The sequence below is a fragment of the Tachysurus vachellii genome, chromosome 18 (assembly GCF_030014155.1).
Source record: "Tachysurus vachellii isolate PV-2020 chromosome 18, HZAU_Pvac_v1, whole genome shotgun sequence".
In the NCBI taxonomy this organism is placed as follows: Eukaryota; Metazoa; Chordata; class Actinopteri; order Siluriformes; family Bagridae; genus Tachysurus; species Tachysurus vachellii.
In genome coordinates, this window is record NC_083477.1 from 21,095,002 (window position 1) to 21,116,732 (window position 21,731).

A 21,731-nucleotide genomic window follows, 5' to 3' on the forward strand; every position below is an offset into this window, starting at 1 on the left:
TCAACAAAACCAACCTGGAAGTAGTTCATTCTGTTTGATAGTGTAACGACGAAGCCAGGATCGTTGTGGATGGTTTTGTCACAGAAGATGACGTCCACGCGGTGATACAGGTCTCTGAAGTAGTCTTTAGCTGTTGGCAGCTCACTGGTCTCGTTTTCTGGGTCCTCCCTGTTAGACAGACGGACAGCATTAAGGAATCGATCACTCGCTTTTTTTTGAAACTCTAAAAGGTGAACGAGAAGAATGTGAATGCGTACTTCTGGAACACTATTATGTCTCCGTCCATGAGCTCGTCCAGAGCTTTATCCAGGGAGACGTCGATGTCCTGTATCCGCTCCGTTAAATTCGGTTTAACTTCCTACGGTGCATCGTACGACAGATTAACAAGACGTCACAGGACCAACGTGCGATCAGAAGCAAACGTGTAAAACAGTAAACGTACCTCATAGAGGATAAGACTAGTTCCCTGCTGAAACCCTGCTCTTTCACACATGACGGGCAGCAAGTCTCCTGATCACAACACAGAGAGAGAGAGAGGGGGTGGGGGGGGGGGGGGGGGGGGGGGGGGGGGGGGGGGGTGAGAGAGAGAGAGAGAGAGAGAGAGAGAGTGAGAGAGTGAGAGAGAGAGAGAGTGAGAGAGAAAGAGAGACAGAGAGACACACAGAGAGAGACAGAGAGAGAGAGAGAGAGAGAGAGAGAGAGAGAGAGAGAGAGACAGAGTGAGAGAGTGAGAGAGAGACAGAGTGAGAGAGTGAGAGAGAAAGAGAGACAGAGACACACACAGAGAGAGAAACAGAGAGAGAGAGTGAGAGAGAGAGACAGAGACACACACAGAGAGAGACACACACAGAGAGAGAAACAGAGAGAGAGAGTGAGAGAGAGAGACAGAGACACACACAGAGAGAGAGAGACACACACAGAGAGAGAAACAGAGAGAGAGTGAGAGAGAGAGACAGAGAGAGGTTCAGTCAGCTTCCCCGCGTCGACACGGCGACTGAGCTTTATTTATAATTACTCCACTTAAAGAGACACGGGCGTTTGTAGCCTAATCTCCGTGCAACCCGAATCACATGACGTTTAAACGACTCACGTATTTTACAGGATATAGGTGTGTAGATATGTCCACAATAATTTAAGCTTCTGGTTTTGGAGTCGTACATCTTCAAGAACAACATGACGTCGTCTGAAACGTTTGGGGAGAAAAGAACGTTAAACAGGAAGGTTATGCGAGCTGATGAAATGATGCGAGCTGATGAAATGATGTTTGAGGAGAAACTGTCACACTCACGGTCTTTGTCGAACTTGGGTAACGTCGCGCCGCTGGCAGCCATTTCTGGATCTACAGTTTCCAGAAATATTGTCCAGGGGTTCTCGTTGTCGCTCAAGTCAATCATCTAGTGAACGAAACAGAGCAAAATCTCTTAATCGCAGACAACGACCTGATACACGGCGGTACATGCAGAGCGTTAAGGATTCCTCATGGCTTTGCTGATCACTTACAGACTTGTTGCAGTCTGCTTCGTAGTCCAACATGGCCGGCCGCTTGGTGCCGTTACTCCTGGCCTGCATGGGCCACAGCCGCATCTGGTCCTGTGGGAAACCCTGCACACAATCAATAAGACACCTCGAGTCCGATTCTACTACACAAAACGGACCTAGAACCATCACTACAACTACATCCTTATGGATACGAACCAACCAATTTTCCAGAGATGCCAATCAACCTACCATGCATGTCTTTGGACCGGGAGAGGAAACCGGAGTACCCGGAGGAAACCCCCGAGGCACGGGGAGAACATGCAAACTCCACACACACAAGGCGGAGACGGGAATCGAACCCCCAACCCTGGAGGAGTGAGGCCAACGTGCTAACCACTAAGACACCGTGACCCCCCTGTACTGATTATATTAAACTTTTATTTTTTTCTGATGTTATGACCCTTTTTGATCCCCGTTCTGTGTCTGAAAGCTAAGTTTGGTGTCTTTGGTCACTTTACCGCTTTAAAGTCTTTGTGGAACCTCACCATGGTCTGACTGAGGTTCTGCACAAACTCGGCCAGGGTGGAGCTCTTCAGCACCTTGAACACCGTATACTTCACTTTCTCCTCGTCGTACATGTCGTTGCCCTGGTGCCCACAGAACTGGTCTTCTGTCACCATCTACACACACACACACACACACGAATAACGTCAGCAAACTAGGACGAGCTCAGAACATCTCTGACAAACAGCAGCCCAGACACAGAGCGAGTACTAAATAAATGAGACAAAGACATTTTCCTCACCTGCACTTGCATGTAGAGATGAGCTTCCTGTCGCTCCTTCCGTTTCTGAGCCTCCACCCGCTTCTCCTCCTGTAGTCTCTCCACCAGCTGCTGAGGGATGTCCATGTCTGTGACCGGCTGCAGCACCTCGCCTACACGCACACACACACGGTTTATATCTCGGCAGAAGGTGTGTATGAATAATATTATCTAATTAAAGGAGCAGTGTAATGTTCAGGAGTTGGACTACAGGCCCCACACACACACACACAGTCTCACTCTCACAGTCAAACACACACACAGTCACAGTCACACACAGACAAGACACACACACACACACACACACACACACAGAGAGTCTCTCTCTCACCCCCTAAAAAAAAAACCAAAAAACCCCACCCTCTGTCCTGACACTACCCAGTGTAGGTGGGCAATCCCAAATCCAGGGCCACATAAATATAAACAGAAGCTTATAAATAAAATCCCCTGTGAATGACCTGCTTTCTATGTTGGTCTACTTTAACTTTGATTAACAGCTACAACGCCCTTGAAGTGCCCTCGTACCCCACAGAGAAACGCAATTCATCACTGCGTGTCCTTTGACGGATTCATAAATAGCTGCATTTTGTTTTGCTTCCGATATTACAACACCGAATTAATCGTTTATAATGAATTATTATTATTACAAGGAAAAATGTTTTACCTACATAGAAACCTGCACAACACACAGCCCCCCCACCACCGATATAAGAGCTGAGAGAGAAGCTGCTCATAAACGGGACACTAAAACCCTACTTATGTAACCGAGTGCTTGGTGCTCATGGGCTCTCCTATGAACTGGCTCTATTTGGTGTACGGTAACCACCGGACCGTCACGGAGCAGCCGGATTCAGTCAGTTTAAGGGTTTAAAAACTGCTTACTGAGCTTGGACTCTCTGATGTAGACCAACATGTAAGCGTTGGTGCAGTGGCGCACGGAGAGGTCGTCGTCGTGGCCACCGTAGTTGTGCTCGATGGCCTCTTCTTTAGTGCACCGGGAAACGACGTCGTCGTCAAACTTGCACCACTGGTAGAGAGGATGAGACTTCAGTATCGCTTTGTAGTTTGTAAACGACGTTTAAAAAGCGTGTGAACTAAATATGCAGCGTTCCACATTAAAAGCAAATATAAACGGATTAAACATGAATCATCATCGTTAATAAATAAAATCAGAATCAGGACGCTTTGGTGTGAGCCGTTATTGGAAAACACTCCAATTCAAGATGACGACTAACACACGTGATGTTTGTATACATTATTACTCTCACTCACTCATCTTCTACCGCTTATCTGAACTACCTCGGGTCACGGGGAGCCTGTGCCTATCTCAGGTGTCATCGGGCATCAAGGCAGGATACACCCTGGACGGAGTGCCAACCCATCACAGGGCACACACACACACTCTCATTCACTCACACACTCACACACTACGGACAATTTTCCAGAGATGCCAATCAACCTACCATGCATGTCTTTGGACCGGGGGAGGAAACCGGAGTACCTGGAGGAAACCCCCGAGGCACGGGGAGAACATGCAAACTCCACACACACAATGTGGAGGCGGGAATCGAACCCCCAACCCTGGAGGTGTGAGGCGAACGTGCTAACCACTAAGCCACCGTGACCCCCATATATATTATATTACATGACATCGCAATGCACTTCAGACATGAGAATATTTGAACATTTATAACACCTTAAAACTGTATATTAAGTTAAACATCCTTGCCCTAAGAGAACAGACAGTCCTCTGTGCCGTGTGTTATTTTCACACACTGGTGTGGTATCTATTTGCATAACAGCAGTAGAGGAAGAAAAGAAAAAAAAAAAACAATATTTTGCATTACAATTGTGGCTGATTAGGACAGGAAAGAACAGGTTAAGAACTTTAACTAGACGGACACCTAATCTCAGGGTATAACGGATACGAGGCACGATCGTGTAACATGTCAGCATATTAATAACAACAAGAACTACAGATGTTACGTATTAGAGCCGTCAGACAGCTGTCAGAGATGCGAAGTCGCAGGACGTTTAGGATCTCATGTGGAAAGATGGAGGACTCTTTGATTAAAAAAAAAAAACATTAAGTTACATGAACATTAAGGTCTGTAGTGTAACACCTCATACAGAGGGTCAGACAAATTATCAATCTGCCGTGGGACAAGTGGAATAAAGCACATTTCTAGAGCGACACCTGTCTCGGGCTCTAATATGTTCATCCGTAATCAAACCCCCCCTCCCAGAAATAAGGAAATGGGTCCTCACTATTGGCTCCGTGACACTCACTTTGCCGTCTCCTTTGGGGTTGAGATAGACGACGTAGTGGCCACCGTGGTTGTCTCCGCTGTGCACCAACACGGCGTGCAGGATGTAGTTGGCCGGGTCCTTCACATCCGGCTTCTGCAGGAACTCGTCCAGCGGTAACTGATCGGGAAACTCAAACCTGAGGATGGGACATTAAATCATCAACACACACACACACTCAAATCAACAAAGGACACGAAGCCTACGGCGACTGGGAACTATCGAGTCAAGGACGGTTGCTGAGATGAGTCACACAGGATTATTTTGAGAGCGAACCTGGCTCTTTGCATGACATGCACTTATACATAGTAACGATAATCTGCAGGATTTGATTCGATTCGATCTCGAATCGTAAGGAAAGAACCTCAGCGCTCGCTCAGTGTCCTGGTTTGGGTCCCAACTCGTAGTCATGAAAGTCCAGCTAAATCAGATTTACGTTTGCGTTCTGTTACCGCTGCTGATTCGATCTCAAGCTTTAACGGCTAAGGTTTTCGCTTGTATATTCATGTAGCTGTGATTTTATTCCACCACACACACACACTGTTACGTGTTCATTAGTGTGGAGGAAATCCAAACCTGCCCCCGTAATAATAATAATAATAATAATAATAATAATAATAATAATAATAATGTTCTGACGTCTAAGAAGGACCTCATGCAGTTCTTACCTGTCGTTGATCTTAATATTTTGGTCGGTTTGAGGGTCGTACATGAACCTCATGAGCTGTAAGTGCAGGATGGGAGGAAAAGTCAGGAACTTCACGCCCTTCTCGGCTTCCTGGAGAAGAAGAAAAAGAAGCGCTGGTCAGGATCGTAAGGAGCTGAAAGCGCGAGAGCATTTATTGTGGGCGGTTTAACGTACCTGTAGGCCGTGCTCCCCCGCGTCGTACTTGTTGTCCCCGTCGAGCTGCTCCACTGCCACGTAATCTTTAAACGACTCAAAGACTGAGGGGAAGTGGAGACAACCGGACACGTCAGAACAGCTGTAGCTAGTTACCACCTCTCACGTTTAAAAAATAACCACGTGTTCCTTTAAAAGTCGATAACGTTAATACAGAAGCAGTCAGAATAAAACCACACTGAAAACAAACAAAAACAAACAAACAAAAACAAACTACTCACTGTTTTTCTTCCCCTTTATGCTGAGCTGGATGTCATAGTAATCCTCTATTCGTTCAGATCTGTAATCCACGTGCTTACACTGGATGTAGGACTGCACATAAATACAGCCGCAGTTAGCAAATCTGGATGAATTAATAATATAGAGGAGGGAGAAGAAAAAAAAAAAAAAAAAAAAAAAAAAAGGACAAATGAGAGTCAGCTTACCACCATCTTTCCCCTGAAGAGCTTCGGGATGGTTCCTTCCACACACGTCCCCTTCATCTTGTTCTCAACGTTGTCCAAAAGCTGAAAAAAGGGAGACGCACTTTAGCTCCGATTCTGATTAGTGTGTTAAAATCTCACGGTTCTGAAACTCACCACTCTGCACAGCTCCTGGACGTCGTGCTGCATGAAACTGTCCAACGTCTCCCACCTGACCAACACACACACACACACACACACACACACACACAGAGTAACTACACAAACAGCACAGAGACATACAAGTATGCAATAGAACATTTTATAACACACGTTAGGTGTCGGAAAAACATCACGAAACATCAACACCGCCATTATTACTAAGAGAATTATTATTTGTGGTTATAATTTTCTTTCCCGCTCTTGTTGAGAATACAGATCAGAAGTTCCTCATACCCGAAAGACTTGGTCAGTTTCTTTGTGCCGACGGGTTTGTCGCTGTGCTGGAGTTCGTAGAAGACCCTCTGTAGTGCCAGGGGGACACTTTTGGAGGAGTCGTCACCCTCGGTGGGCATCATGTAAACCGCCTACGATAAAACAAACCCAGAAAAGCTTTTCGTAAACCTGAAACACGGTGGAACGTTACGGACGGCACGGGATAAGAACTCGACTCCTAAAAGTTTCAGCTAAACTTTTCTTTACTTCACCCTTTACTAAGGGTGCCACAGATTATAGAGCTAATCGTTACAGAGCTCGCTGAAAACGCAGGTCGATAACGATTCGCCCTTCCCGTGATCCTTTGCACCAAGCAGAGACCGAATGACACCTTTGTGCTAATTTCTGCCTTGTTGACTTACGACACTTCGCTTTTCTTCTTTTCCTACAGATTTTGTCCGACCCAGTTCGATACAAACACAAACAAACAAACACACACAAAGCCACAATACTGTGACGCCTAAGTGCTTGGGCCCCTTTAATCGCACCCGGCGGCCCTTTTCAACGGTTTTATGTAAAAGGATGATGTGTTTCTTACCCTCCGGAGCTGGTTGGTGAAAAACAGCGTCTGTAGCAGGCTGTTCATGTAGCACGTGGCTCCTTGGTTCTTTAATCCTACATATCCTGTATGCTTCTTTGAATCCCACCTATAAACAGGAGTTTAGACCATCGTTATTATGCAACGCGACGTAAACGTTAGACGTCTACGACAGAGCTCACTTACGCTACACCGTGAGGAGCGTCGGCCTGGACAGAAACTTCGAACGTGACCTTGTCGTCTTCTACGAAGCCTCTCTCCGGGTCGGTTACGTCCTAAAAAGCACAAACGCACGTGTCCGTGTTTCTTAAGGCTCGCTACACCGGTCGTTATCGGAGTAAGATGAAAAGGGGCTAAATAACCATGACTGCTGACTTACGCTCCATGACATGAAGTTGGAGAAACCCCAGTCGTTTTCTTTGTGGAAGAACAGGTGGCTGATGCGCCGGCTGAACGACTTCTCATCGTCCTTGTAGTTGATGATTTTCAGCATGGCTTGAGCGTGACATGACCATGACCTAAGAACGAGACGAAACGAAAGTGATGCGCAAGGCTGCGAAATAAAAAAATAAAAAAATAAAAGTGACGCCCCATAATAAAAAAATAAATAAAATAAGAAGAAGTCCGTGTCAGACTCAGGAGTTTGCTGAGTCTATAGACTCGGTCATTTAGTGTGAACTTGGACTCGTACTTTCCCCAAAGTGCTTTGTCCTAAGTATAAGAATTAGATTTGTGCCGGTTCCTGATACCGCTTCAGCATTTTAATGCTTCATCAGCGGCAGCATTTACACACCGTGTGACTTTCTGTGACTTACGATCGACACGAGCCTGCGATGACTTACGTGGAGTCGGACTCGGCGTTGCACTGCAGGAAGAAGCCAACGCTCTTCTGGTGAGGCCGGTCTGGATAGAAGCGAGGCATGACCATGATCTTCCAAGGCAGGTTCCTTACGAAACACGACGGGCTGAGCACTGACTCACTGAGCCGGCTGAAGCGCTCCACCACGAAGCGGAACGTGGCCTCAGAACGCCAGCTCGTATCTGTGGAGTTCAGGAAAGGGTTATAGATCGTTACGAACGCACGGTGGCTCGTCGTCAAAACCAGGGGAAGGATACAGACTATATATATATATATATTATATATATACACACGTGTATTATCCACGTCTATAGATAACGACGTGTCATTTAGTGTCAGAAAACACTTCTGTGAATCCGAGACACAGGAAACCTCCACAACGATGGTGGAGTTTGTTCCTTTAATTATTTTTAATTAGATAATTAACTTGACATCCAGAGAAAAAAGGTAAAGTGTAAAGTGTTTTTGCAGGAACAGAAAATACAGAAAAAATAAAAAAATAAAAAACACACACTTAGTAAAAAAATTAAAAAAAAAAACAGGTAGAGAATTTGAGACTATATTTATTGTACCCTATAAGCCAGTGTCTCACAAACATCTGCTACACTACCACTAGAAACTCTCTCCTCCTGCGTCATGTAGTTGATGTCCAGACACAGGATCACCGAGGAAACGTGGAGGGCGTGAGGAGAGGAAAAAAAACGCACGTGGACGTCCGTGACGTTAACTAATCCGACCTAAACAAGGCTTTTCAAAAGGAAACAAAGTATTTCGACACAAAGTGCATCACGGTGATGAAACCGGAAACGGGCAGAGATGTGACACGGCTGCCACCTGATTCGTTCTCAGTGCTACAATCCGGTCACCGTTTGATTTGACTCACGTGACTGCGTTCACAACGAGATTCTCATCGAAGTTAAAACTCAATCTGAATGAAGAAACTTAACGAGACTCCCTTTATTTAAGTAATGAATTATAATCTCTAGTTTTCCAACAAAAGGAATGTTTAACGTTTAACACAAAACGTACTACAGGTTCACCGTGTATTAAAAGTAAATAATCAAAAGTACTGAAATTAATATTAACATTTTTCATTTATTATTATTTAAATCTCCAGAGCAGACATTGAGCTCCAAGCTGGCTAATGTGCCGGGTTTCTCGCCCACTCTAGCTGAGAGCTGTGGTTGTGTAACTAACTAACTTACAACATGGAGCTCAGTCTTCAGAAGGTGACCGCGTGTGCAGCGTGTGGTTGATTAACGTTGTGCAAAAAGTGAAACTGAAATAATAAACACACTACCATTACGACAGAAACACGGTGGTCACGTCATCCTCTTAATGACTAAATGTCTTGCACATATTTCCACTGTACACACGACTGTCTATATTACATACGTACGTGTTCGTGTCTCATCAACACCGTTCTGTTTACGCTGTGGAGCTTCTGAACTAGAACAAATTCCTCGTATGTGAAAACATACCTGGCGATAAAGACCTTTCTGATTCTCATGTCGAGTTTAACACAGTGACCACCGTCTACATTCATTTGGTTTTCCGCTTGTCTTTATTTTCTGACTGATATAATGATGAGAATGTTGTTTTAAAAAAAAAAAAAACGTTTATTTGAATAGTTTCTACTATTTTTCATTTTAGCAATTAAATATTCATGAACCGAGATGCAACGAAGCTTTATTACAGGTCGTTGCGGCATGAAGAGAGTCGACCTGCGCTCTGTTCTCTGGATAAGATGCACGACTGAGATATTCATGAGCCGTTTGATGACTTAAGCAGAAGTAATAGTGGGCCACCGTGTCGTCCTCCTTTACACTCCGGCTATTTATAAAAAGCATTTAACGAAACGTATCGGTCAGGCGTCGGCACGGGTTTTTAAATCTGCTTCGGTAGCTGCTGACAAACACCCGGGCCCTTGAAGAACGATCGTTAATTATAGACACAAAGAGAAGAGAAACGTGAGAGCTTTTAAAATCCGTGCTCACCGTCCTCCATGTCTTCTTCTGTGTTGTTGTGACCGTCTGCCATTGCCACATTCCCGTTGATGACCGGATTTTGAGGGATTCTTGGGGGATCATCCGTGTCACCGGCTGAGGGAGAGTCAGAACGGGGGGGAAAAAAACACGTCAGGTGTGTGACAAAACAAGGAGAGCAATTATATTTCATTTCACACATCTGACAACAACAACAACAGTTCTCACAGCTCATGACATGAGGAAATCAGACAGGAACAGGAACGCAGCAGTGTTTACGTTACAAATCCTGATACATTACATCATGATGCACTTTTCTGAGATTAGTACAGACATCACAACATTAATACTTCATACTTTCGATCGGACATTTATTACAAACTTTGTTAAACGCTTTAACGAACGTAACCGTTTTTCGTGCAGAATTGTAGAAAGCTTATAACACGAGTCTAAAAGCATTCAGGTATGTTGTTCCTCTTACACCACGGCACCTTTTCTCTATATTAAAACAACAACCTGTCCGTTTCTAAGCGTTGCGAGCGGAAATCTTTAGATGAAAATGCTGCAAACTTTGCAGCTTTACATGCGACACCGGAGACTCCTTCTTTAGTCGACACGACTGAACGAGCTTTTACTGTACAGTTGCTGATATAGGAAACTAATCAACACCTGACCAATCAGAGTGCAGGATTTATCAGTGTTGTGGTGCAAACGAACATCACACACGGTCATCACACACAGCGAGATTTCTGTCTGGTTTTATGTTAAAGTTCCTCAGAGTTTAAATGATATAAATACGACATGAGGATGCCTGTAATTTAAACCTGTAAACACGGGCAGGAGAAACGCCCCCATCCCCCTGCATGGTGCAGGACAAAAACAACTACCTGCCCTTATACACGCCTGACGGTGACGCTGCTGAAAAAGGACAGATGTAAGAAACAATAAGAAGAATCGTGAATGTTTTTAAGGCTATACGCGTTACAAATGGCGCTACAGCTGCGTGTGTGTGTGTGTGTGTGTGTGTGACGCGCCGTGGCCTTGCCGCAGCATCATTATTAGCATTAGCCCCATCAGCTAACATCACACCATTTAATCTGCTTATAAAAAGATTATAAACGTTATATAAACGGACACCGGCGTGCCTTTATCTTATCTGTGGTGCATTTCGGAGTTGATCCGCTCGCTACACCTCCTCTCTCTCTCCTTCTCTCTACCTCCTATATCTCTCTCTCTCTCTCTCTCTCCCCTTCTCTCTACACCTCCCCCCCCCTCTCTCTACACCTCCGCCATGACTCGCGCGACACCAAGCTAACATCACTGCTGTTATTTTTTTCCCCCACTACACACATTATTCACAAATACAGACTGCCGCTTTATGACATAACGCACAATCTTTGTCCGCAATAATACCGAGAACGTGTTACTTGTTACTGCGTCGTCTTCCTGTGCACTCAAAGGCGTATAAACAAACCGACGCACCGGTGCAGACACGGGCCTCGCGTTGCTTAATTGATCGTTGGAAAAAAACCCGTTACTTTTCCCCACCCGTATTCAACAGTCCTCAGTGATTGGCTGTTTCATCATGTTGCGCGCAGCAGTTACCGAGTCAGCAAATCGTGGAGCAGACGAGAAAAAGAAACAGCCAATCCTAATCGAAAGGGGGCGGGATTTGTCGGAGAACGGATGGGGAGAAAGTACAGTCCGCCATCTTGGAATAAAAACGCCAGAAACACTCCCCCTTGCTCTGCTCGTAAGCTTGACATACGGCGAAGTAGAAATAACACGAGCGATTATAAAGTACGTAGTAAAAACCTCATAACGTGAATAGAATATAGAAGTGCATTATTATTATTATTTTAAAGCGAGTTTGGTTAGTTTATTAAAACATCATAATAAACGTTAGCAAAGGGAAAGCACCGATAGCATAATATGACGGCAGCTGGTTATAAACATGAACTGGATTATTTACTATTTATTTTAACCTGTTCTTTATGTCTTAATGACGTTGTTTAATAGTTTAATTCACAGCTCGAACCTGTAAACCTACACAGCACACCAGCCGGCCTGGTTTCTCATCTCCCAGTCACAAAAACTATCAAATAATTAATTATGATGATAAATAAGAAGAAAAATAATCTGCAGGTGATTCACCCGTCCATGTTGAAGTACAATCATTTACTTTAGCTTTCATTCATTCGTCTATCTTTGCTTGGAGGAAAACTCAGAGGAGTTCCCCACAGGCCTGCTAATAAAATACACCTATAACACGATTAACACTTAACACCAGACGCGTGTTCAGGTTTCAGTAAAGTTCACCAATATGTCACGGATTAAATATAAATCACAAATACGTGTGTGGAACTGTGTTCATTCTCGCTAACTTCGCTTAGCACCACGTTTGTTGATGTAGCCCGGGGCTAACGTTAGCTTTATACGTGCTTTAAACAGATTAAAATAAAATATCGACTTAGTATAAACAGTTAGAAATCTAGCACGAGGGTTTGTTTTTGCATTATTATACACCACAAAGTTACGCTTTAATTATTATACACTATAAAGTGTTTTAAAGGTCCCCTACTGATAGAGTAGATCACGTTATATATGCTGCTATGCTAACTAATATACCAAACTAATGATTAACGTGTTTCCCCCCCCGAATCTATCCAAGCCTTTGGGTTTTGTACAATAAATCGTGGGTTAAATCGATAATAATATTCGCTTCCAGTCCAGATACGCTGCATGATGTAAACTAAGTACAAATCTAGCGCTAATAGCTAATCAGGTCAAAACATACTAGCTATCGTCACAGCTAACAGTTTAGCCAGCAGCTAGCCCCGGAACACTAATGTTTACAAAACATTTAACGGGTTATGTGCGTAGGTTCAACCAAACAAACAAAAAGATGCTATATAAAATCAGTTAAAGTAGCAGAATGTCTGGTAGTTGTTATGATGGCTACCTTCCATCTCCATGTCCTCGGGCTCGCTGAGCTGCTGCTCGCCGGCTTTCTGTTGCTGCTGCTGCGTTTGATGGTGGTGATGGTTCATGTTTGTGATATCACGGTTGCTGCCGTCGTCGTCTTGATTTCCAACGCCCTTGTCCGGGTTGGGATCCGTAGCGAACGGACTCCGAGGAGTCTGAGGATGCGGGTGCGGAGCGGGGCTGCACGGGTCGAACCGGGCCTGTTCTGACGCGACCTCGGTCTTTCCTGAGGTCGGCGCCGTGGAATGAGGGAGGGAGGCCGGCGGGGGCGCGGGCAGAGAAACGCGGACGTACTTGCTCGCTATTCGCCCAATCGCGGCGCCTTTTAATGGCAGACTGAGCGAGCGGCCACACAGTGCGAGCTTAAACTCTTAAACAGGCTGCACAAATAATAACAATAACAACAACAACGAGGCCCAAATTATAAACGGAAAAATAACAAACCGTTTCCAAGAGAAAACAAATAGCCTGTATATCGCTAGCCGATGCTAGTTAGCGTAAACTAGCATAAATGTTAATACACCAAAAAAAAAAAAAAACAATAACAAGCGAGTCATGCGATTTCTGAGGAAATGTTTAACTTCCCTCGCAATATTCCCAGTCCGTGTGCTCCTCCGATTGTCCCTCTTCTAGGGGGGAGCGGCGAAAAATGCAATCCATTCAAACCGGATTGTTAAATTAAATCCGCACTCATTTAAAGTTTAAACCGACAAAAGACGCTCGCGCTGCTCTTCGGACGTTAGCGCACAGAAAGTGAACACAAACCTTTCACTACAAGGTGCACTTCATAGGTTTTCTCACTAAAACTACAGCGTGTGTCTTTCTCTGTGTGTTTTTGCCCGGTCACGGCTACAGCGACTCACCACCTCACTCTCTCTCACTCACTCACGGCTCCCGTTTGGTTCCTGATGTGCAGCAAGAGCTAAAACTCAAAATGGCGGTCGCGCTCCTCTCTGAAATGTCACATCCGCACGGGGATCTAAACACTCGCTCGGGCTCGATTACAAACGCACTTCGCGTTAGACAGCTAGTGCACTAGGTCAGCGCGAGACACAACGCTATTCAGCACTAGACAGGGCGCCAGTATAGGGAGCGCGGAGGGATTTGAGATTCTCCCCACGCTGTGTTCTAGTTCAGAGAGAATCAGAATCAGCTTTATTCAACCGACACACAAGGAATTTGTTGTCTGTTTTCGAACGTGCATTTGGTACATACATATCTACATATCTAACATGAGAACAGTAAACATTTAAATTGTAAGGATTTACATGTTGACACAGTGCATGAGAAAGAGGCAGTAATTAGAGATGGAGATTGAATTACAGCACACAGGTTATAATCCCTGTATTAGCTGTTTAAACCAGGATACATGACATGTGGGGGTGGGTGGGTGGGGGGAGCTGTTTTAGTGCCTAGATGTTTGTAGTGCACAGAGATCTGTAGTGTCTTCCTGAAGAGAGAAGTACAAACAGGTTGTGGTCAGGGTGAGAGGGGGCTGTAATCATGTTACCTGCCTGTTTATTCACTCTAGAGTATTGTACAAGTCCTGAAGCTTGGGCAGGTGAACACCAATGATCCTTCCTGCTGCCCTAACAGTCCGCTGCAGTCTCCTTAAACCTGATTTGCTCGCAGATCCAAAACCAAACCAAACAGTTATAGAAAAACACAGAACCGACTCAATACCAGCTGAGTGAAACTGTGTCATCTTCAGGTTGAACTTTTTCAGTTGATGAAGGAAGTACAACCTTCTGCTGGGCCTTTTTTTTTTTTTTTTACAATGGAGTCAATGTGAGTGTCCCACGTCATGTCCTGGGAGATGGTGGATCCCAAAAAACCTGAATGACTCCACTGCAGCCACGGTGCTGTCCATGATGGTGAATAAGAGGAGGGCAGGTGGGCTTCTCCTGAAGTACACATTCATCTCCACTGTTTTGAGCATGTTCAGCTCCAGGTTGTTGTGATTGCACCAGACAGCCAGCTGCTCAACAGCTTGTTTCTGTCGATGTTGACTGCATCGACCACAGACCACAGTTAAATCCCAGATTGATTTAAGAGAGTATTGAAATATCTATCTATCTATCTATCTATCTATCTATCTATCTATCTATCTATCTATCTATCTATATATATATATATATATATATATATATATATATATATATATATATACTAAACAGCTGTTATTGTTGAATGTCACTTTAAGCATTATTTAATAAAAAAGTTGCATCATACTCCTATTTCTGCCAACTGTGCAAGCTGTGTGTGTATGATAAAGGCAATAATAATAAAAAAAAACAGACTAATTATTTAAACCAACAAACATTATTTTAGATAACATTGTAATTATAGTATGAGAGTGTAATTACAATATCAATAGATAAGTAATTATTATTATTATTATTATTATTATTATTATTATTATTATTATTATATGTACATATAATCGTATATAAAAATATATGTAGTAACTGGATTTTTGTTACTTAGTTAATTCAATAGACATATAGATAGACAGACAAAATAATGCAGGGACAGATAGAGAAATAGATACACAGACAAATCTATGAGCAGACAGATAAGTGATATATACAGACTGATGAATAGATAGATAGATAGATAGATAGATAGATAGATAGATAGATAGATAGATAGATAGATAGATAGATATATTCATATGGTGACATGATTCAGTGACTAAAAAGCAACTTAAACACACAATGAAGGTTCATAGCAGTGAATCCTGACTCTACAGTCATGAGGGTTTGCACAAGTAACAAGTCGTCTAAATAAACTTTATACATGATATACATGATATAATATACAGCCTTTTGTGTGTGCATGCATTTAAACCGTAAAACTTAATAGCATGTACGCAATATAAATGTATATAAATGTATATATGAACAATAGTGTATTATATTAAACTGACTTTACACTTCAGCTGTTTGTGATGTTAGATGAATTCACCTGTTAATGATGATTGTGAAAATGATTAATGTGCAATAAATAATATATTTGTGTAAAAAAAAACAAAAAGAAAACTATTGGAACTTTTACCAAAAAAAGGATAATATTTCCTATAAAATTTATATATATTTTTTTACTTATCTTTTCAGCTTTATAGTCCAAATACATAATGCAATTATTGCAATAAAACCATCTGTGGCACTTTATATTAATAAATTAGTGTCATAGCTGAAACATTTTTACATTATTTTACATTTAAATGTAAAAGAAGTTACTATTGATAACATGATTATGTTATGTAAAGTGTGCAATGTCCTAAAACATATAAACTGTTTGCAATTTCTGATATTTAATATACTGATATTTAATATATAAAAAAAACTTGCTACTGCTAAAAATAACTGAAAAAAAAAGACCTTGTCATCCACAACGTTATACTCAGCGCCTTAAAATACGCGCTGGCCCTTTAATTCCACGTGACACGCTTTAGTTCGCGTGTTGATTGACGTTTCCTCTGCCGAATGAAATATTTTAAATCGATCATTGGGTTCGCGAACGGAGCAAGAACAGCCAATCAAATCGTCTGTTTGTTCTTGTGGGCGGGAATTTTCCCCTTTGACAAAGTGAGCGTAGTCACTTCATAACCCCAAACACGTCAAAGAAGTTGGTCGCCGAGGCCAGTTGGTGAGAAAAGACCCCTGAAACCCAATTGTTTAGTGACTCATATCGCTTTAGAATCATTAGACACCAGACAACTGAGTGTTAACAGAGCGAACTTTATTGTGGACTTGTCGAGTGTTTTCACGATGGAGGATCGGAAGGAAGACAACGAGGCAGAGATCCAAGAGCACGGACCCGAGCACTGGTTCTCACACTGGGAGAGTCAGTGCCTCGCCGAGGCCGAGCAACAAGAGCCCAGCGAAGAGGAGGTCGACCACAACCGAGAGAAACTATGGCACATGTTTCAGAACTCGGCTACGGCGGTGGCGCAGGTTTATAAAGGTCCGTATTGACCGTCTGCTTCCTCGGAACACTTTGCTAGCTGCGCTTTATTTTGTTTCCCACCCGTTCTGCGGAGATTTCCGGGTCATTCGAGTTTTTTTAGGTTCGTCGAAAAAAGGGTCGTGGCCCCTTATTGGCTGGGAGGCGTCGGGTTTCGGAAGGATGACCAATTATAATCAGGGGGCGGGATTTTTGGTGTGTACGGGTGGGAAAAGAACAACTGCTATACTATAATAGTTAGCCGCTAGCATTGTTTTATATATTTAACGTTAGCTAGCTTGATGTTGATTAGCATTTTAGAACATTGTTAGCATTATTAGCACTTTATAACATTGTTAGCACTTTATAACGTTATTAGCGTTATTAGCACTTTAGAACATTATTAGCATTATTAGCACTTTATAACATTGTTAGCGTTATTAGCACTTTAGAACATTATTAGCATTATTAGCACTTTAGAATTCTTTTGCTAGCTTTTTGTTTATCCATTTAAGTTGAAATCAGGTTGAAACTGTTATTAAAAACATTAAGCATAACGAATATTAAGTCATTCTTGACTGGATTGTGTCCAAATAAATTCTGTAGCTAATTTTAGACGAGCATTTAGTTTTGGACGCCGGTGATGTTTAACCTGCTAGTCAGAGGAAGTGAGTCTCGTCATTCCGGTATCATTTTATTAGCGTTTTAAACAAAGCAGTAACATTAAGCGGTCGTTAGAAACGTGTTTCTGAAGCTCAGTAGACGTGTGAATTGAGAGAAGCGTCTGATTCTGACAGCAGTGCAGCATGAAAACATTCGTCATTATAATGTAAATATTTATCAATCACTTTAAAGCTGGATTAGCATACAGAAAGGTATAATGCTTTTCCCCCGTTAATATAATTCATGTTTTGAGCATCCAGGTTTTCCTGACCACCGCTTTTATTTATTTATATATGTGTGTATATATATATATATATATATTTATTTATTTTTAGAAGAAAGTAGCTCTAAAAGTGGCTGGAAGTCGTGAGATGACGTCACCTCATTGCATATTCATAAAACCGTCGTGCTCATTTGCATAACAAAGCGTATTGCATAAAGATGGACGAATCTCTCGAGACACTTTTGATTTTTTTCCGCGTTCTGATTGTTCAGAAGATGATGAAGTTGATGTATTTTCTATAACCGCAGCTTTGTGTTATTGTTTCTGTGGTAGCGTCTTGTTGGTCACGTCACGTAAACAAATTGATTGGTGATTGGTTGTAAAGATCAGTGGCGATCTGTGATTGGTTGTCGTGGCCAGTGGTGATCTGTGATTGGTTGTCTGGGCCAGTGATGATCTATAACTAGACCTGGTTGTTTTTAGATCTGTTTGCTCACTGTGTTGAAGAACCTTCCAGAATTTGCTGTAATTCTGTGGAGCACATTCCTGTCTGTGTGTTTTCTAGGGGGGGGGTTTTGTCGTTTGGAAATCTCAGATTTATTTTGGTCTTTCAGATCGAGTTAGCCATCAACAAGGACTGTCCCTGTGGGTGCCTTTTCAGAACGCAGCGACAGCCGTGACCAATCTGTACAAAGGTATGACCAACGTTTCTCCTGTTCACACCGGGCGTTACGGGCTCCAGAGCTACTGAGTCTCAATTTTTTATTTCTTTTTTAAATCCAGGACATGGTTATTTTTATTATAGTTTAAAAATGGACTCCGTGCTAACGAACAACCCCGATATAGGCCGTTAGTCCGTTCACAACGTCTAGATCTTCTCTGAATGTATTTCACAGAAAGCGTGGACGCGCATCAGAGGAGCTACGAGCTCGGGATCCAGACGGGTCAGCAGAGACGCAACAAGGAAGTGTTGGCCTGGGTAAAGAAGCGACGAAGGACCATCCGGAGGGAGGATCTGATCAGCTTCCTGTGTGGCAAAGCTCCGCCCCCGAGGGTCTCCAGAGCCACGCCCAGAATTCCACCCAATTGGCCGCCTCCGTCGGATTCGGTCTCCTCTGTAGAAACAGACCTGCAGCCTTTCCGTGAAGCCATCGCATTGCACGGTAAATAATTTGGCAAAACACTAAAGATTTTCCTCGAGGACTTTCCTCAGTGTGCTGAGTTGTTTTTATTCATTAATCACAGCGTCATACATTTTAACCGTTTACACTTAACATTCTGGAACAAACGAGTCTTTAACTCACAAGCCTATAGGAAATAAATCAACGCCATCTCATCTGACCAAACGCAATCCAGAATTCTGCAGCTATGGTTGAAAAACCCTGTGTTTACAATTCAAAGGGGAAAAAGTGTGTTGTGTGTTTTCTTGTGTGCGTCGCAGGTCTGAGCGGCGCGATGGCCGGCGTCAGCGTCCGTCCCGGCACTCCGGGCTCTCCCACTCACGTGAGCGGCGGCGGCTCGAACCCGGGCCGCAGGAGAAACGGTCTCCACGACGTCGACTTGAACACGTTTATAGCGGAGGAGATGGAGCTGCACCTGGAGAACAACGGCGGTGGCAGGAAGCGCACGAGCGCCCAGTGCAGCGACGTCATCACGGACTCGCCAACCCACAAACGCAACAGGACGATCTGAGCTCGAGAACGCACACACACACACACGCACAAATACACACACACACATGCTGCTCGATAACAAAGCCACTTAATCCTCAGTATGTTCCTGTTCCAGTTTGAAAGGAAGCCATCGAACGTGTAAAACACGCAGACGCTCTAGTACCTCGACGTTCACGTTATTTTACTGTTTTTTGCCACGTGATGATTAATACGTAGAAGGGGGGAAAAAACACGGAGCATTCTCAAAGGGACACGTCACCCAAAAAACGCTCACTTAGTGCCGAACAGCTAGCTTTCACACGTGACGCACGTTTTACTGAAAGGATCTTAATCCTTAAGAAAGGAGATACAGACGACCACAGCACTGACTGTCCACAGGGGGTGGAGCTACACCTGATCAACTCCTCCTCGCAACTCCTCGTGAAGTTGTCTACGCCCAGGTAGGAGGAGCTAGATGAGGTCTGACTCCACCCCCCCTGCAGTGCGTAGGGGAGGGGAAATGGCAGATTTGTGACGTCATATCGGAAATATTTCATCAGTGCTTTTACACTGTAGCTAAAATCAAACACACGTATTCAACGGATTAAAAAAATAAATAAATAAATACAAAAACGTGCGAAAGTGAAAGCCGCCTCGGATCGACGGTCCGTACAGTGAGGGATGTTTCTGGGTGAAAGTATCAGGGCTCAAGCTGCCATCATCACAACACACCACAGTAACTGTGCATTATATAGAGATATAAATAAACGCAGTGTTGCCACTTTATCCACACAGAAACTCTCCGGAAGTTTCTAGGATTTATTCCTTACAAAAGCCACGTTTAATATATATTTAATATACATGTATATTTTCTTTGTCTCGCTTTTCGCCGCACGCACATCACGACGTTATTATGATGATTTCTGCCCAACATGCCGTCTCCTGGGGGGGGGGTAAAAAAGTGCCGTATTTGTGTTTAAATTAAAGAAGAAGAAGAAAAAAAAAGATTGACCCATCAGTATACACTTTATTTGCATTTCTGTTGTTAAAGTTGTGTATTAAAGGTACAGTACCAGTTAGTACCTAATCCCCCCCTCCTCCCCCCCCGAGACTGTATGAAGAACAATATTTCAATTCAATCTGCTGCTTCTTCCGATCTGATCCAGCTGCAATAAAACTCAACCTAACCTCGAGCTCCACCTTTTTTTTTTTTTTTAAGCTTTCCTACATCTTTAGATTTTTTTTGTGCAATAAATAAAAGGGTCACTGTTTCAAAATCATGTGGAAGAGGGAACTTTATTGCTGGTGGATTTGAAGTGAGGGTTCGGGGCGAAGACGTGGTCCATCCCGAGGTCTTTACCTTCCCACGACACGCCGTCTTATCGACCGACTGAAACGACGTTAGTTTTTATCGTGAGAGGAAAATAAAACGTCGATCTACGTAGTTATAAAAAAAAGTTTTTTTTGTTGAAGAAAAAACGAGTTCAGTTTGAATTGTTGCTGTTGGAAAAAAAAAGTTGTTTAAAAAAGGTTTTGATCCTGAACGAACCACATGACCTCCTCTTCCTCTTCCTCCTCTCTTCCTCTTTCCTTAGTACACGTTAAGAAACACTACGTGTCCCAGGTAACGCAGGATCCATTTACACTTTACTTCCGTTTTCCATAAAAAAATAAAAATAAATAAAAAATCAAACGCTGCCGTTCCTGAAAACCGCTCGGTCGCAGTTTGACTTTTAGTCGTATGTTTAAAAAATGTGAAGTTTACAGCATTCTGACAGAAATGTTAGTAAATTATTTGCTGGAATAAAACTAAAAATCTTGTAACGTGGTGTGTTTTTTTTTAAATCGCCATCAACTTCACCGACTCGTTCGTTCCAGAAAGTTCATTTTATCAAGAGTCAGTTTCTGAATTTCATCATTCATCTTCTACCGCTTATCCGAACTACCTCGGGTCACGGGGAGCCTGTGCCTATCTCAGGCGTCATCGGGCATCAAGGCAGGATACACCCTGGACGGAGTGCCAACCCATCACAGGGCACACACACACACTCTCATTCACTCACACAATCACACACTACGGACAATTTTCCAGAGATGCCAATCAACCTACCATGCATGTCTTTGGACCGGGGGAGGAAACCGGAGTACCCGGAGGAAACCCCCGAGGCACGGGGAGAACATGCAAACTCCACACACAAGGTGGAGGCGGGAATCGAACCCCCAACCCTGGAGGTGTGAGGCGAACGTGCTAACCACTAAGCCACCGTGACCCTCCAGTTTCTGAATTTATGTAGATTAAAAAAAAAAAAAAGGAATTGAGATTTTTTTTAAAAAAGAAACCATTTTAAGTCTCTACACAAACATCATGTCTTATATTTAACATTAATAATTATAATAAAACCACTAATAATAACTGCTGGGAAGTTTTCAGACATCTTCACGATAGACGAGTTAAAAACACCGTGTAGCCAA

At 43.2% G+C, this 21,731-nt stretch overlaps 2 protein-coding genes across 5 annotated transcripts in view; one reads left to right on the forward strand and one right to left on the reverse strand.

Moving 5' to 3' along the window:
- usp7 (ubiquitin specific peptidase 7 (herpes virus-associated)) overlaps positions 1–13,685 on the reverse strand; it is an 18,771-nt gene extending 5,086 nt beyond the window's left edge. The window contains exons 1-22 of one of the 4 annotated variants that reach the window (XM_060893350.1): positions 12,751–13,685; positions 9,801–9,905; positions 7,787–7,985; positions 7,324–7,462; positions 7,131–7,219; positions 6,945–7,053; positions 6,368–6,498; positions 6,089–6,143; positions 5,936–6,016; positions 5,732–5,822; positions 5,472–5,554; positions 5,278–5,387; positions 4,592–4,748; positions 3,185–3,329; positions 2,285–2,415; positions 2,025–2,159; positions 1,501–1,602; positions 1,289–1,394; positions 1,091–1,183; positions 443–510; positions 258–358; positions 15–168 (exon numbers count right to left, since the gene is read on the reverse strand). In XM_060893350.1, the coding sequence (XP_060749333.1) occupies positions 15–168; positions 258–358; positions 443–510; positions 1,091–1,183; positions 1,289–1,394; positions 1,501–1,602; positions 2,025–2,159; positions 2,285–2,415; positions 3,185–3,329; positions 4,592–4,748; positions 5,278–5,387; positions 5,472–5,554; positions 5,732–5,822; positions 5,936–6,016; positions 6,089–6,143; positions 6,368–6,498; positions 6,945–7,053; positions 7,131–7,219; positions 7,324–7,462; positions 7,787–7,985; positions 9,801–9,905; positions 12,751–12,838 (2,472 nt within the window). In that variant the 5' untranslated portion in view covers positions 12,839–13,685. Of the gene's footprint in view, positions 1–14; positions 169–257; positions 359–442; positions 511–1,090; positions 1,184–1,288; positions 1,395–1,500; positions 1,603–2,024; positions 2,160–2,284; positions 2,416–3,184; positions 3,330–4,570; positions 4,749–5,277; positions 5,388–5,471; positions 5,555–5,731; positions 5,823–5,935; positions 6,017–6,088; positions 6,144–6,367; positions 6,499–6,944; positions 7,054–7,130; positions 7,220–7,323; positions 7,463–7,786; positions 7,986–9,800; positions 9,906–11,201; positions 11,221–11,270; positions 11,322–12,750 lie in introns of those variants that run through there. The other 3 variants (XM_060893349.1, XM_060893351.1, XM_060893352.1) reach the window with 3 other exon arrangements.
- Positions 13,686–16,370: 2,685 nt separating this feature from the next.
- hapstr1a (HUWE1 associated protein modifying stress responses a) lies at positions 16,371–21,083 on the forward strand. Its single transcript, XM_060892541.1, has 4 exons — positions 16,371–16,742; positions 18,222–18,302; positions 18,504–18,770; positions 19,049–21,083. The coding sequence occupies exons 1-4, from the start codon at positions 16,547–16,549 to the stop codon at positions 19,297–19,299; spliced, it is 795 nt and encodes a 264-aa protein (XP_060748524.1). The 5' UTR covers positions 16,371–16,546; the 3' UTR covers positions 19,300–21,083.
- Positions 21,084–21,731: the final 648 nt, after the last annotated feature.